The sequence below is a fragment of the Macadamia integrifolia genome, chromosome 2 (genome assembly GCF_013358625.1).
Source record: "Macadamia integrifolia cultivar HAES 741 chromosome 2, SCU_Mint_v3, whole genome shotgun sequence".
Classification (NCBI taxonomy): domain Eukaryota; kingdom Viridiplantae; phylum Streptophyta; class Magnoliopsida; order Proteales; family Proteaceae; genus Macadamia; species Macadamia integrifolia.
In genome coordinates, this window is record NC_056558.1 from 6,417,023 (window position 1) to 6,435,109 (window position 18,087).

Genomic DNA, 18,087 nt, shown 5'->3' on the forward strand with positions numbered 1-18,087 from the left:
GGAAATGTAGTGGTCACCTTCATCGTCTTCCACTAGGACATGCAACCGGACCCAAGGAATGATGATGATGGTGGTGGTGGTGGTGGTGGTGGTGGTGGGGGGGGTGATGATGGTGGGTGTAATGACGGTGACAGATTATATGCCCTTCGAGAGGAGGACCAGATGCCCTTGTGCCACAATCATCATCATTCAGATCTACACTCGAGGAACTCACCAGCAGTTCAGACTTGATGAGGAGGCAATTGGGATGGGCATGGGCATAGATATATCGAGCTTGTTTGGCATAATGGAAGCCATAAGTTCGGGAGAACTAAAGGATTTGGGCATTGGCATGTACCATAATTCATAGACTCCAACCATAATTCATAGACTCCAACCTCAGTCCAGTACATAATTGTGATAGTGGCTTTGAGAGTGGCGGATCAGCTGCATCGCATTATGAGTATCCACCGTATAATGTATATGCTAGTGTACCATCCTTCGAGAGTACTGGTTCATTTGGATATGGTGGTGGGTATGGATCATATGATGGATCTTCAACTTCATTTGGACAAGAGGACAGTTCAGGTGGTGGGACATCTTTTGTAGATAGCATCTTCGGGTATCCATCCCAACCATGTGTGCCACCTCTACATCCTATCAGTTTGTGTGAGCCATTCCCTAGGTTGGGATACCTAAGAGATGTAGATGATGAATCTTATAGAAGAGCAATGATGGACTTCCAAATAATTGAGCCCAAAACATGTCATGGGACTCATATGTGGTGCATTCAGAGGAGTAGCTACGACATCTACAGTGGTACGAAGCTCGTGGACTAGAATCGCTTAGACACTCCGCCTGAAATTAAGTGGTGAGAAATAAACCCCAATCATGCAACATCAATATTTGTTTTGTAAAGCTATATTATGTTTTGTTTGTTTTAATCATGTATTTCCATTTTTAGCTAGTAACTTATATATTTAAACTTAGGTTAATGTACAGCTTGAGTCAACGTACATTAGCAAACTTAGGTAACACCATAAGTATTGTTGAGTTTAGTGCCTAGCTCTAAACTCTAAAACCGATAGGGGCCGATAGGGGTATTTTGGGTCCTATCGGCTCCCATATTTCTGTGATGTGGCTTTTTTTGTAATTGGGCAATGGGGGTACTATTGTCTTTTACTTTCAGCATTACTTTAATATAATTAAAGGACTAAAACCTGCGATCAACCTATTCTGGAAAGATCGCAGGTCTCTTCTCATCTTTTGGGAGTTTCCTTCGGTTGTTCCTCTCTCTTCTCTCTTCTTTTTTTCTTCTTTTCTCTCTTTCGTTTTCTTTTGGTTTGATTACAAGGTATCTGGGATTGTAACATGGTATCAGAGCTTCTGTAATCAAATCAAGCTTTTCAAAATCCTCCTTGCTGATCACTATTTTGCGCTGAAATCAGCTGGTGTGCAGCCACCTATTGCTGCATCTACTATGGATTAAATCACATGGAGTGATTTATTTGGTGTATGGATCGTACTCTATTGGTACTATGCTAAAGATTTGAAGAACTTGAACCGCAGCCATCTTCTTCTTTCCTTTATAGAATCCGGGTCTCTTAGGTGAAAGCCAGATATCTAGTCACTGTAGTTCAGGTTGGTTTGCTATTTTTCATGGTATTTTTGGGTGAAAAGCATATATCGGCGACTATTTGTGGGTGAAGAATTTTTGGGTGAAAGCCAGATATCGGTGACTCTATTTGTCTACTTTATTTTTTGTTCTCATGGCTGAGACCAAGTCTGCTACCTCTATGACTACTGCATCTGCCTCGAACAATGTCAATGTCCAAATTACTTCTATTAAGCTCAAAGGAAGCTCAAATTACCTACTTTGGGCTCAATCTGTGAAGGTTTACCTAATGGCCAAGGATAAACTTAAGTATACTACTTCTGATTCTCCTTCATCATCTGACAAGGGTTATAATGAATGGATGAAGGAGAATGCTTTGATTTTAATCTAGTTGTGGAATAGTATGGAACCAGATGTCGCTGCCAATGTCATGTTTCACTCTACTACAAAGGGAGTATGGGACGATTTGAAGGAAACTTACTCTCAAGAAAAGAACATGACCTGTATCTATGATATTTATGAGAAGTTGTTCTAGTTTCGCCAGTCTGACAGATCTCTTTCAGAGTATTATAGTACTTTCAATGGAACGGTTGAAGAACTTAATGTTTTCCAGCCCTTGACCATAGACATTGACAAATTGAAAGCTCAGCGGAATGAGTTTTTTGTTTCCAAATTTTTGGCTGGTTTGAATAATGATTTGAAAGCAATGAAGGGACATTTACTTGCAGGCGATATTGTTCCTACTCTGAATGACACTTATTCACGACTGCAGCGTATCACTTCATCAACTAAATCTAATAAGTCTTCCAAAGACAATTCTGCCTTCCTTGCCAACCGTTGACGTGGTCGTGGTCACGGTCGTGGGGGGGTCGTGGATCGGCTAGTCAAGGTTCTAGTGGACAGCCTTCTGATCGTGCAGCCCGCCAGTGCACTTATTGCGGGAAGCCCAACCATACTATAAAGACTTGATGGGCAAAGCATGGCAAGCTAGAGTGGGCAACCCAGTTAGCCAATCATGCAGTGTCAGATGATGGTACTGACACAGTGTCTTCCGTTGATGCTAAACAGAGACCTTCAGGAGATTCATCTACCAGTCTGCGCGATGACATTAATCAGTTGCTCCGACACTTGCACACTCTTGAGGCATCCTCTAATACATCCAATGGTGGATCTACATCCGCTGCCACTTTAGCTCATGCAAGTACCTCAGCCCTTCTTACCACTACCTCTATCCCCTGAATCATTGATTCAGGTGCTTCTACCCATATGACTGGTAATTCATCACTTTTTAAAACCTTTTCTTCTAGTATCAGTTCTACATCTGTTATTCTTGCCAATAGTGCTTCTACACCGGTTCTCGGTCATGGTACTATATCACCCACATCCACACTGAATTTATCTTCTGTGTTACATGTTCCACAATTCCCATTAAGTCTTCTTTTTGTGAGCCGGTTAACTAGCTAATTAAATTGCTCAGTAACCTTCTTTCCCTCTTACTGTGTTTTTCAGAATCTTCACACAAGGAAGACGATCGGTGAATGGCGTGAAAAAGATGATTTATATTATCTCAACTGTGGTTCTCATACTTCTGCTGCTGCTGCTGCTACTACTACTGTTGGGGATGTGACTCCTTTCCAATGGCACTGTCGTTTAGGTTTGATTACAAGGTATCTGGGATTGTAACAAGTATCACTTTAGGGTTTTTTTTTTTTTCATGAAACTAATTCATAGAAAAAGTCAGAAATTTCAAAAATAGGATGTACACAAAAAATAGACAATATATATATATATATATAGTTTGGGGGTCGAAACCTTGGTTTCCACCAATACAGGAAAAATTCCCAGGTTTCCACCAGTCGAAACCTGAATTTTTTAGCCTTGGTTGGTAGTTGGGTTGACAAGGAAAGGGGAGGGAAGGAAATGATGGAATAAGTATTTTTTTTTTCTTTCTTTCTTTTTTTAGTGGGGAGGGATTTTGTGGGGCAGAGAGGAAATAGAGGTGGGGTGGGATTTGGTGGGAGAGACAAACACAACATGAGCTTTCCCATGAATAGTGCCAAAGGACTTTGAAAGTGAGTGAGGTGGGAATAATGGGTGCCACATCCCTAGCCAAGAATAAATTCATTTAATGATGTTGTCTAGTAAGTTTTCCATGCCACCGAACCAAACACTCCTATTTGTGGGAAACAAGTACAAGTTTCCCATCCCTTTTTACCTTTTCCACTTTTCTCTATCAAACAAACTTGGCCTATTGAAATTAAGGTACTTATTGCTTTGTTCTTCCTGAAGCCCGATTTGAGTAAGTAATCAAATTTAAAACCAGCCACAGTTATTCTACTAATTTTATGGCTACAAATCATTAAACTCCATATTTATGGCTGGAAAATACCTTTTATGGGTCGTAAACTTCATTAAACTCCACACTGTTAGATAAATGATAAGAGACATACGGTTGTCATCTAGTGTCCACTAACTAATCAATTATCCAGAAAATACTTTCAATACTTTACATTAAAACGAGGACCAAGTTTGTGTATTTGTGTAGGTACTTCATATTTATACTATACCCTTTTCTTTCCTATTACCATTTCAAATCCAATATGTGGACTCAAAATCAACATGACTTAACGGTTGATGCTTATCCAGTGGTTCATATAAAAGTGGCTGAATATATACTCGTTCACCAAGCGGTCAAGGAAAACTGTCTTTCAAATGAGCAGAGCCTAAAATATTATACCCAAGAAAAAGGCTGAAAAGAACTAATGGAGGAAAGAAGTGAAAGAATACACCACCCACAGCATGCATGAAAATGCAATTCACAACATTGCTTGATAAAGCATTATTCAAATATTACGTGCATGATATCTGATAAAAGCAAATGACAATCTGTGTTCACAAATTGAACAAATCATTCATAATAATAATAGATAGTCTAGTCCATAGTAGTCAACTTTAACTGTTATTTGCCAGTACAAAGAAATTACCATGTTGCACCTCCTTGGCGATGACCACCCCCACGAGTTTCAAGCAAAAGATTGACTGTGCCCACTTCTAATGTCATACCATCTGCAATCTGATATGAAAAAGTTCATGTCCATCACTCAGTGGTAATGCCCAAAAATATTGAAGAAAAGATAATGACCTAACTTTCCCCAGAATCAGAGATGAGGCCAATGATGCATCCCTAATGAAGAGCAACATAAAAAATAGATATCTTTCTTCAAAAGCCAATTTTTCACCTTACTGACATCTGCATACACTGAATTTTACAATTATCATCAATCAAAAGTTAAATCTGTAGTCAGATCAGTGCAGAGAGCTATGATACCTCTTAAAGTTCCTTGGACACATTAAAATCCAGGACAATACAAAGGTGTTACTGTCTGTCTTCAGGGATGTATTTAGTGGCAACCCTGAACCCTGTATTTGGAGGTGCCCAACCATCTTTCTTTTCCTGGTTTTATTTTTTGGAGGGGAATGAGAACAAACCAGGGAATTAATCAAACATGAAACAAAATAAACAAGCGAGTGGGAGGGGACAACACCCTCGTGCTAGTGCTGACAACACCTTTGTTCACATTTTTTATGATGAAAGTCGAACCAATTTGAAGCACATAGAACATATGGCATCACAACAGGTGTCCAATCGTTCACTACCACAGAACATTAATAACTGGTTCATAAGCCACCACTGTCCAGGTAATGTAGAATAGAATAAAAACATGAGGAGCAGCAATGAAGGCGACAATAAATACAGAAGTTGCGGTCAATAAGGTAGAGATCATCAAAACACCAAACCATCCAATGTAAAGACGGTTCTCAGTGCTGGTTATCCAGTTACAGAAGTGACCCCATAGGCTTTCGCATATATAATTTCTATAATATATACATATATGCCACTGAATGTATCTGGCCATCCACTATGCTTGTAAAAGCTGGCTGGGGGCATTAATGTCAGACAGTCACAGATTAGTTGATGAGAAGTATCCATTGAACCAGTAAAGATCATGAATTAAATGGATAGAACGTTCTCAGTTCCATTAGGTCATGAGATGAAATGGACATGGTGATCGCTGAATACATCTCCAATTCGTGACGAGAAAATTTACCTTATCAGCAAATCCATAGCCGCTGCCCTTTCCAGAGGTAGAGGATGATTGGGCACTGCACATGACATAAGAAAAAGACCAGGGAAGCAATTAAGGGAAAATAGACAAAACAGAACTGTTCAATAATCTGCAATGTCATATCAAATCTTAGTGGATGCCCTAAACCATATTGCAATGCCATTACCTGCTTGAGCTCTTTCCAGTATGAGAATCCGAGTTCTCCTCCAAAACCAAATCGATTCTATCAATCTGAACAGCAATTGGTTCCGTCTGTACATTACTGACCGACGGGAGCTAAATAACACCACAACCAACTCAATAAGAAACAACAAAGAAAGATGAAAAAGGGGGGGGGGGGGGGGGTGGATTATCCTCAATTCAATACAATTAAACCGAATGAGACATAAGAAAAAACCACGACTAACCTTTATCTCAAGCTTCCCGACCTTCGCCGTCGTCACATTCAAAGCAGGTGGCAATCCAACGCTAGCATGCAGAGCATCCCCATTTATATCTATCAATTCCAAACAATTTAACCAGTTCTTAGTTCGTCCCATTTTTGCTTTTCATAAAATGGAATTAGGTTCTATAAAAGCCATCATTTTTTCATAAATTTACCTAAATTGGAAAGCTGAACGGTTCGACCCTGCAACTTGAACTGTTCTCTGGAGAAGGATTTCAACCAATACTTAAGCGTATACTCCAAAGCCCGAGCGATTATCGACTCCATCTCCGGCACATTACCCAGTTGCAGCTTCTACAAACTCACCGAACCCCGACAGCTCCGACTTACGATCCGGGAGCATTAAAGCACATTACGCCATTAGATCCACAAGCACAGTAGCATGCCTCTGTTGCAGAATGTGAAACCCTAAACAGTAACGACGAAGAAAGGATGCCGGAAAACCAGAAACCGGCGGTTGTTTTGAGTTGCAGTTTACTCTGATAGTGGGAAGTTCGCTTTATTTGCATGGTTTCGGTGTTTCAGGTGGTAATTACAGAAAAAGGAGCGCATCTGATTCTAATCTGTGTCGAATTGCACTATCATGAACCTTGTGCGGAGAGAGCCGAAGGGGTTCTTTCGTACGTGCAGCACGTGCGAGTGAAGAGTGCATAGCCTGGGATCTCGGTGTGTGTCAGAATTCGCCGATATGAACATAGGAGTATTTGTCGGGTTCTTTTTGGGTTTTTTATTGAGTATAAGATTTGGATTTGTCGGTTTGTTTAGTGCTTGGGGAAGTGAGAAAGGTACAGGACGTAACTTTGGGACGTAACTTTGCGACTAAACAGAGGTTAGAGATATAATGATTCCTACCAATAAAAAAAGAGAATATATGATGATTTTTCATACTTAGCATCATAAAATAATTAACCCACAACCATATCATAGTATCGTACATAGGTGTTCCTTTGGAAAGCGTCTCTTTATCAAAAGGAAAATTCCTAGGTTCATGGTTTGAGGAATCAGATCCTATGCCGAGTTTTTTTTACTTATTCTTTTTCTTCAAGTTCTGAAACGGTTTAGATGAGATAATTAAATGTAACTTTTGAAAGTCTAAAACGTCCCTAATGATATTCCAAGAAATACAAGGTTTGATATCACACACATATTTGTTATGTTCAACTCTATGTATTTCTCTATCTGTAGGGTACATTGAATATACATAAATGGCTATAACAGAGTTTTTGTTATTTGTATTAATAGTTACTCTAGGAGGAATGTTTTTATGTGGTGCTAATGATTTAATAATAACTATCTTTGTAGTTTCAAAATGTTTAAGTTCATGTTCGTACTTTTTTTTTTTCTTTTACCTCCTAAAGATTGAGGTATACTAGACTATCTATTCAAGTGTGTCCAACACAAGATTTCCAAATTTCAAATGTCAAATAACTAAGGAGTGGATATTGGCCTATTTGTCTTGCAAGCAATTGATAAGGTCTTCAAAAAATAAAATAAGGCTTTCTTAGCCAAGGAGTCAACTATGTTGTTAATCTTCCTTGAGATGTGGATAAACAAGTGAAAAAAAAAAAAAAAAAAACTAAAGCACTTCTAAAGTGGGGGTAGGGGAAGGCTGGTTAGCATACATGATACTATCCTTACAGTCCAATTATATTACCAAATCATCAATCCCTTCAGTAATACCGAATAGAAGACCAGTCCTTAGAGCCAATGCTTCTCCCTGCAGTGGGGTAGAAAGTTCAGTTGCTAAAGAAATAGCCACTAAAGGCACACATCTACAGTCCCAAATGATGAGGCCCAAACCTCCCTTTTCTTTTGTTAACCTGGGCCTCCATTGTCATCACATATCGATGCGTCACAGTTGAATTTATACAGAAGAGGAGAAAGAGGAGCCCAGTATTAAGAAACCCAATTAATGGTAGGGATGAATGGACTGAACTCTAAGCAGTAGGAGACTTCTACAAACTCTTTGAATTTGTTCTTAGCGTATTGAATGACCTCAAGGGGATTGAAGCATTTTCCTTTGAAAATGGAGTCATTCCTTGCCTTCCACAAAACCCAACATATGAAGGTGCCAACATTTGCAATCTCTCTGGCTTGTTGCTTATTGGAAAATGAGACCTACTCCATAACTGAATCATAAAAGATCGATGAGCATCCGTTGGAGGAAGTGAGAAAGAGAGGCGACAACCAAACTAAACTACACTAGCAAAGGGGCAATCCAAGAGAATATGGTCCATATTTTCTTTTGGTTCTCCACATCGGTGACATGATTGTCAACTAAGGCTTTCCTCTTGCATAATCCTTCCTTAGATGCTAGTCCTTCCGCACAAGCACGCCAAAGAAAACTTCGAAGTTTAGGGGGCATTGTGTCGACCAATATGTTTCCAAACCATATTAGGGATGCATCTAGGAGGACTACTCGATGATGATGCTGCAGAGGCTCTATCTTTAATGTTTTGCTGGTTACATAAAAAATGATAATCATATTTGGCATTATAAATACCATTTGCCCCCCCCCCCACTCTCGATCTAGGAAGCTAAACAGGCTCAATTTAATCTTCAAAATTGACTTCCAATCATCAAGACAAAATAATTTATTGAGAAGATTTAATTTCCAAGCCCAATTTGAAAAGTCCATATGGTCTGATACTAGAATGTTACTCTGGTGTTTGAGATAAGGATGTTGGGGTTTTTAGTTTGGGAACGAAGGGATCCAATAGTCTTCCCAAACCCAAATGCCATCTACATTGCTGACCACCAAATAAGATCCATCTAATATCACCTTCCTACCCTCAAGGATTCCACGCCAACCCTAGGATGGATTCGATCCCAATCTGGCCTCAAGGGAATCAACATTGGGATAATAAACTTGTTTCATAGAGGAAGCCTAATATGAGTTTAGGTGCTGCCATAATCTCTAAGCCAACTTCCCTAGCAAAGCTTTGTTTTGAAGATTTGGATCTCGAAACCCCAATCCCCCTCGTTCCTTCTATCTACATAATTTCTTCCAAGAGATTCAGCAAATGTCATTTTTTCCTTTCATATTCCCCAAGAAATGAGTGGTAGCACTGTGAAGAGAGGTATGATGGGATGCTAGGGGCTTGAAATGGGATGCCTATATAAGTATTCATGGACAACGCTACAACTTTCAATATGACTTTTTTACCAGAATGAGAGAGGAGATTATGTTTCCAGCCTCGAAGTATTCCTTTAGTTCTGTCATTGATCTCATGAAATAACTAAGCATTGGAAGTCCATAACTAGATAGGAAGTCCCAAATATTTATTAAGCTCATTCCCATAAGGCATTTTTAGAATACAGGAAAACCATCTCCTAAAACGAGGAATGGTATTGGGGCTGAAGGTAAGAGAAGATTTATGACAATTGATCTGCTGTCCACTGGCTTAGAAATAGATATTCAAGCTTTCCTTAAGGTTTTGGATCTCTCACAAACTTACTTCAGAGAACAAGAAGTTATCATCTACAAAGAGAAGATGGGAGAGGGGTGTTACTCTAGTTCGAATTTTAATTCTATAGATGAGATCATTAGACTCAGCCTTGCTGAGAAGAGAAAACACTTGAGAATAGAAAACAAAGATGGCTGGGGAGAGGGGGTCCTCTTGTTAGATCCTTATAGGGGTAACCTTCCCTCTTATCGAAATATTAATAATTAGACCATAACAAATTTCGATATACACTACATAACCATGACTACCCATCTAGTGTTGAATACAAGTAGGACCACAACACTTTCAATAAACCTTTATAATAGACAATCATAAACCTTAACCATATCAAGCTTTAAGGCTATCATCATCTTTTTTACTCTCCTCTTTTTCTTGATATAATGAAATGCATTGTGGGGTGAGAAAAATGCTGTATTTGATTGTTCTATTAGTAGTAAATGCTAATTCATTAGGGAAAATGATGTGGCTGAGAAATCCTTAAAGGCAAGTAGCAAATATCTTAGTAGTTACCTTCATAACCACATTACATAAACTAATTGGCTGACAATTATCCATCCACCTTCTCTGGTTGGCTGATCTTGGGGATGAGACAGATATAAGTTGTATTTAAAATTAGAGAAAGCACCCCATACTGAAAACCTTAGCCCCCACACTATTCCATAATGCAGGAAAAAGGCCAACAGTAAATCATCTACTAGTGGTTTGAGTGGCACTATGGCATTAAAAGCATCACAAATTTTAGACTCATCAGAAACCTTGGTTAGGGTCTCATTCATATGATCTTCAACTATTGGATTTATAGCTTACAAAACCACATTGAGGGCATCATAATCTAATCCTTTTAAGCTATAAAGAGGATGGTACCGATTGATTGAGGATTTCTTGAAAAACTTTATTTTCGATTTAAGCCCAATGACTAGGGCTAAGTCAGAGGCATAAGATTTTGTTTTTGTGATTTCTTTGTAGGGTTGTAGTGTGAAAATATTTAATGTTATGGTCCCCATATTTTATCCATAGAACTTGAGACTTCTACTGCCACATCTATTCTTCTATGTTCAATTGCATCTCTAATAGCTCCTCCATTTCCTTCTCTCTAGAATGAGATGTCTCCAAAGGGTGATCTTAAAGAAATTTTAACTCTCGGAAATAACTATTTATTCTCCTATTTACATTGTTGAACACATCTTTATTCCACTTATAGAAAACCTCATTAAAATTTTGAAACTTCGAGTGAAGGGTGTCAGCAACATCGGTGAAGAGTGGACGAGACCAAACCAGGGCAGTTGTGCTCTTACACTTAGGTTAGGAGAACCATATTTATTCAAATCGAAAGGGCTGTTTTTTTATGGTTTTTTCTCCTTTAGTGTCAACTATTAGAGGGAGGTGATCAGAACCTATTAAAGATTGGATCATAACAACATCAACAAAGCAACTCGTCCACGCTTAATTGGAAAAAATCCAAGTTTAGCTAAGCTTTGATATTAATAGAACATTTTCTACTTTTATTCCAAGCATCAGCAGGACAATGATGCCTAGTATCAAAAAGCTTGCAGGAGTCTAAGAAAGTCTGAAATAGATTAGTATCTCTAAATTCTCTGTTGTTGCCCATTTTCTTTTCATGCCAAGCAAGGTGAGAATTGAAATCTCTTATATAAATTCAACTATCATCCCGATAAGCCCCAAAAGAACTAATGTTGTCCCCATACAAGTTGTCTATAAGATCTTACAAGATCTCCATATACACAAGTTAAAAAGAAATGAGGGTTCAGATTGCAAATTACTTTGATATCAATTATTCAGTGATCAGAGTATAAAATATCCACAACAAAATTGTTATCCCACAAAAGGGTTAGACCGCCTCCAGTGTTCATAGGTTCTAATAAGAACTGGTAATTCAACTTCAGGTGTTGACCAATTCGACTGATCCTCTTCTTGCAGCTTCTGGTTTCCAGTAAGAAGACAATGTCTGGATTAACAGAATAGGAAAGATGCTCGAGAGATCAAATAATCAGGTCTTACCCAAGCCTTGATAGTTCAAAGAGATGATTTTCATAACTCCCTTGGTGATAATTTTCCTAGCTACAAAGGGGTCGTCCATTAAAAAGTCTCATGAGAGAATATTATCTCAACATTGGTGCCTTGTGAAGTCTTGGATTTGTTGTCGTACATTAATAAAGTAATTGAGCCATTAAGTTTGATAGCCCTCATTTACCTGAGATATTTCTTTGCACTTCAAAGTTTTCTCTCACCGGTCTTTAGGCTATGTTTGGACGTAAACAAAAGAAAAAAAAAAAAAAACATAATAATAATAAGACAAAAATCATAATGGTTTCTTAATCCATATCCCCCTAACTTCAAACTTTTTTGAATTTTGTCTTTTCTTTCTTTACATCTAAACATAGTTCTCCTTGGTTAGGGTTTTGATCAGTAGTGATATTTTCCTTCCTACGGGGGTGGCTTGTGCTGAAAAATTTGTGTTGGAGTTCCTCACTAGTGTGGTTCATGCGTGTAGGTTTTCCATTTTGTTTTGCTCCTACCAAGGGTCATCCATTAAAAAGTCTCAGCAGAGGATGTTATCTCAACACTGGTGCCCTGTAAAGTCTTGAAATTGTTGTTGTACATTGGTAAAGTAATAAAGTCATTAAGAGCAGAACATTTTGAAGAGTTTAATAGCCCTTGTTTATCCGAGATATTTTCTTGCACTTAAAGGGTTCCTCTCACCCGTGTTTAGACTATGTTTGGATGTAAACAAAAGAAAAGAAAAAAATACAATATATATATATTTATATATAATATTAATAAGACAAAAATCATAATAGTTTCTTAATCCATCTCTCCTCAAATTCGAACTTCTTTGAATTTTTCTTTTCTTTTCTTTACATCTAAACATTATTCTCCAGGTTAGGGTTTTAATCAGCAACGATACTTTTTCCTCCCATAAGGGGTGGGTTGCTCTGACGAATTTATGTAGAAGTTCCTCACCAGTGTGGTTCATAGGTGCAGGTTTCCCATTTGGTTTTGCTCCTATTTATTGATTCTCGATCTTCTTATGTTTGTTGGTTCTGAATCTGTTTTGTTTTGTTTAATGTTGGAGTTTAGGGTTTGATTTTGTCTTCAGTTTATTTACGTCTTGATTTATGATTTATGCTTCTTTATTCTTTCTGAGCATGGTGTATATGATGGTTTCTCATTTGGTGGCTCATTTCATTTTGGGTTACCTTTTGATGTATTTTGTTGTCTTTAATTTTTTTTTTAATGATGCTTTTGTCTTAGTTAAATCTAGTTTATGTCTGGAATCTCAAATTTTCTTTTTTGTTTTCTAAGACCTAGTTTCTGTCTAGTCTCTCAATTTGTTGGTTTCTCTTTTGGTCATAAATCGTCTACACATGTGATTTAATTTGGGTTTTTTTTTTAATCCATCTTTTTTTTTCTTTCTTGTCTTCCTACTTAAATGGTTTAAGGCTTTGGTTTGTCTCTCTGAGGTTAAGGTTTAGTCTATCTATAGGGCCTGCTTACTGGATTTTGTTTCTAGATCGGCTTGGATTTGGTTATGTATAAGCTTCTGTCCTTATGTTTTTCTTAATCCATGATCAGCTTGTTATGTTAAGTCTTAGATAAAGTTTGGTTCTAATCTTTATTTTGTCTTTTTCTCTATGTTTCTAACCCTTCAAACAATTGCTTGGGTTTATCTTATGCTTGTCAATGTCCTATTTTCCATGGATGCTAAGCTCGAGCCGTATCCTATGGAAGATTAGATGAATCTCAGTCAAAGGTTCTAAATTTTCTTAAAACTTTTCAGTTTTGCAAAGGGTCAAAACAAAACCATGGGTCAAAATCCAAATATAACTAGTTTTGATAGTTTTCGATAAAATTTCTCAAGTTTTGCATGGTTTGATTAAACTTGTCTAATCCATGCTCATATAAGTGACATGTTTTGATGGAAACATACAATATTTCCCATATTTCGATAGAATCTCTTGAGTTTCATGGGTTTCAACCAATAAATGAGAATTTGGTCACAAAACATCATTTTTTTTGCTAAGGTTTTTATAATTTTCTGCTCTTTTGCATTATCAATTAAGATCAAATCTAGAGAGGACTCTTGGAGCTTCAAAGTAAACCCATTTTTTCTCCAAATTTTCATTTTTTTTCCAATATAGTAGAATTATATTTAAAGTAACCATGTGTGCCACTTCCACATCCTCTCAATCTTAGTAAGCCATTCCATAGATTGGGATACCTGCAACATATTGATGATGGCGCTTATAGGTAGTTAGTGATAGAATTTCAAAACAATAACGCCAAAGCATGTCCTGAAATTCATATATGTTGCATTCAGAGGAGCGACTACGACATCTGCAGTGATAAGTATCTCGTGGATTGGAGATGCCTGGAAACTCCTCCTATTATTGAGTGGTGAGTGTTGTATTACTAATTCACTAATTTATATGTTTTGATTGTTTTAATATCACATTTACATTTTTAATATCTAAGTTATATGTAGGCATAATGTTTATAATAAATTACCAAGAATATTGTTAAATACTAACACCTCAAAATTAAAAGGTCATGAGTTCAACTTTCCTTGGGGCATAACTATTTACAAAAATAAAAAAAGGCTAGTGTACATCATCAGTTATCGTACACTGGGTTAATACCACAAGTACCATTTTGAATGTTATTTTTGTGAAAAATAGTTTATGGATTAGCTTTAAAAAGTAAAAAAAATGTTGTACACAAAAAAAACGTACACTAAATTTTTTTTTTTTTCTAGTGTTGAAACTAAGATTTCCACATAGCCTAAAAAAAGTACCTAAATTTCTTAAAATTTCGCAAGTTTCGACCTAGATTTCGTCCAAGTTTGAAACTCGAGATTTAGAACTTTGATCCCAACTTTGTGGATATATTTAAGGGATTTGAAATTGACCATTGATGATCAAGGACTTAACAAAGGGCCAATATATTGGGATTTTATTTTGGTGGGAAAATTGTTCATAGATAAACAAGTTTTTGCCATGACGATTTCTTTGATGTTATCCATGGTTTAGAGATTCCTTTGAGAGCTGAAAGTCCAGCTCGTTGGTGGACATATTTACCTTCATTAGCTTGAACATCACAATGAGGAAGTTCTTAATGTGCGAAAAGGATTCTAACTTTTGAAAAATTATTTACTAATGCCTCAACCATGATCTTCAATTGTTCAACCTCATTCCATTTGTTTTTCATTCTTTTAACGTTTGGGTCTATGTTTACGAGCTACCATTCTTCATTTATAAGAAAGAGATGATGATGAAAATCACATAAAAAATTAGAAACTTTCAGGAGATATGCTTTCTCGACTCTTAAGGTCTTTAACAGAGCTTTAGTCATTAGGTTTTTGTATTAGGGATGCCAACAGATAGTTGAAAATTCGTATTCAATATGTGTTCATATTCGTTTAAGAGAATCCATATCCCAAAAATCACTATCAATAAACTATCTTAATATGTCCGAAAACTAATCGGATACAAATATGATAATCCTAGTTTTTTACCAATTATTATCCAATTCATTTATCTATCCGACAATAATAAAATATTCAAAATATTATATCCTATCTGATTATAAGATTAATTCAATATTAATGTTATTACATTGATAGTGTAGAAGTATCTATTGCATACTAATCTTTTTTTTATTTTTTTAATGATACATTACAATTTAAAATGCCATAATTAGAGGTTTAATGGGCCATAGGATAAAAAGAAGTAAAGAAAAGTCTTACAAGCTATTTTAATTTTTTTTTATATTGAAATAATAGAATCAAATATAATAGACTATATTGGTTGATTACATCACATCATATTCTTTTTCAATTGTGGTAAAATGTTTTTCTTTGTAAATGTTCGAATTTTTGTAGCAATTATTATGCTTTAATGGGCATGTTTTAGCCTCTAACTGTATTGTGCGACAAGACTGGATGGTAGATGTTTGAATTTGGTCTAAGAGATAAACAAGGTTGTCTGACCATTTTTGTCTCTCATGCCTTGATTCCTAACTAAGGTTATCGATGAGATTGTCTGGTGGGTGTTTGAATTCGATAATGGGAGTAATGAGGTTCTCTTATTGTTCTTGAATGTTAATTTTTTAAGATTAACATATATACATGATTACTGATTAAAATGAAATATAGAATAGTGAACAAATTTTTAGTTGATTAAACATGCTTTCCCTCACATTGCACAACATACAACTAAAAAATGTAGTAAGTTCTTTGTATTTCGTGAGGAGATTGAAAACTTAGGAGGCAAATAATACATATCCACTTTAAATAATACTTTTGTTTGTCTATGTCACGCTTATATAGAGTTCAAGGGTTCAACTTTATCAAGTTTGTTGGTCTAATTATTTGTCTTATTTTGTTATAATTTTAGTTAATTTTATTTATTTAGTAGTTTTTACAATTTTGCTTGATTTATATTGTTGTTGGTTTTGATTTGTTGATATATTATATATAATTCATGCATAATAGGGGCTTACAAGTATTAAAGTATCGGTATCGGTCGCCATATCGGTCGGTCAAAATTAAGATACGTATTGGAGGGTATCGTATCATGTCGGAGATACATTAAGATACGCTGAAGATACACACATAAATGGATAGGAAACATTTTTTTAAACACTTTTGCATAAAGAATTTGTTAAAAAAAGCTATTGATAACATGTATTATGCATAAACACTAAATTGAGGGTATCGTACTAAGAATTCAAGGTCTGTAGTGTCCCATAAATGTAAAATCCTTGTTCCCAACCTTGATTTCCACTTTAATTAGGGAAAAATATGGTTGACAACAACTTTGGAACAAAAACCCTTCAAAAAATCGTTTTTTTCTGAAAAATTACCCATATTGGCCATTATATGACCGTAGCACCGATACGTATCGATACTCACCGATACGTACTGATATATATATATATATATCGATACTCATCGATACGTGCTGATATATACCGATACATACCGATCGATACATACCGATACTCACCGATACGTACCAATACATACCGAAACGTACATTTTACCTCAATTTTATATTTTTCATAGAGTCGTATCGAGGCATGTCGTATCGTATCGATGTGTATTAATGGTGTATTGATGCATATCGGTATGTATTGTAGGATATATATCGATACGAAATGATTTAAAAAATTCAATGTATCGTATCGGTGTGTATCGTATCGGCCGACTAAATTTAAGATACGTATCGGAGGGTATCGTATCGGTATCGGAGATACTTAAAACCCTGTCTACATTCAAATGGCAACATAGAAAAAAGGTATTCCAAGCCCATCATCACAGTTAATACAACAATATCATAAACAGTAAGATAGGAACTTGTACAGTTGTACCGCTCTTTATTCTTCGCATTAAATTAACCCATTAAAAAGAAAGAAAGAAATTTACCTCGTTGGCTGCTATCAATGATTTCTCAGAAAGGACGAAGGTGTGACGTAGAGCGAACTCAGGTGGTGTGGTTTTGAAACCCTATCGTCCAAGAGTGAGAGCTGTATCAGTGAAGCGCAAATAATAGATATCATCATCTATTTGAAATTAATTCTCTATTGTCGTGTCTTTAGGGCTTTGCTAGAGATGATAGGAGATGGAACCATAAAAAAAATACTATGCAGAGTGATGTCCATGAAGGGACAAACTCTTCACCTAGAGTGAAATCAAGCGGTGGGATTTTGAAACCTAATGTCGGAGGGTGAGAGGAGATCAATGAAGTGCTTGTCATGTCTTTAGGGTTTCACAAGAGATACAAGATAATCAGGAAGAAGACTCACAGCCTCAAGAAAAAACATAAGGAGTTTGGCATTCCTATACCTCCAATCGCAGAGATACATAATCGATAATGAGAGAGCACACAGACAAAAAAGAAAATTAGGGCCGAGATCAATAGTTATCGGGGGAAGAAGGGGTATTTACATCTAAAATAAAGGATAAATTATAAAGGGTATCAAGATTCCAAGAAAGTAAGAAAAAATAGACAATAAAGAGTCGTGAGCTGCTTTCTTCTTCCTTTCTTCTTTGCTGACATATGGAGCAGAGGTAGTCGGAGCACAACAGCGATAATCAGAGTAGATTGCAATTGAAGGTCATTATAGTAACTTAACATACCCATAAGGGTAGATTGGCCATTTATCAAAAAGAAATGATTGATGACATCATCACTTAACGCCTTAAACCAAACAAAATGGGTTTTTTAGATATAATTTTAAGAAAGTGAGGGGTCTACTAGACATTATTTTCATTTTTGGGGATCACTCAAAGTTATTTTCAATTTTAGGGGTGGTATTGGATAATTTCTCTTTTTATTTTTTTTGTTATCCATCTATCTCATATATAAAATACTTATCAATTCTATAACAACTATAGAATGTTGAATTCGTTATATCTATATGTAACATAGAAGA

At 36.4% G+C, this 18,087-nt stretch overlaps 1 protein-coding gene across 1 annotated transcript in view; it reads right to left on the bottom strand.

The window, feature by feature from the left end:
• Positions 1-6,727, bottom strand: part of LOC122062938 — a 30,297-nt gene extending 23,570 nt beyond the window's left edge. The window contains 5 exon segments of the mRNA XM_042626603.1: positions 4,579-4,667; positions 5,704-5,758; positions 5,888-5,997; positions 6,129-6,217; positions 6,322-6,727. Of these exon segments, the coding sequence (XP_042482537.1) occupies positions 4,579-4,667; positions 5,704-5,758; positions 5,888-5,997; positions 6,129-6,217; positions 6,322-6,433 (455 nt within the window). The 5' untranslated portion in view covers positions 6,434-6,727.
• Between the last annotated feature and the right edge of the window lie 11,360 nt (positions 6,728-18,087).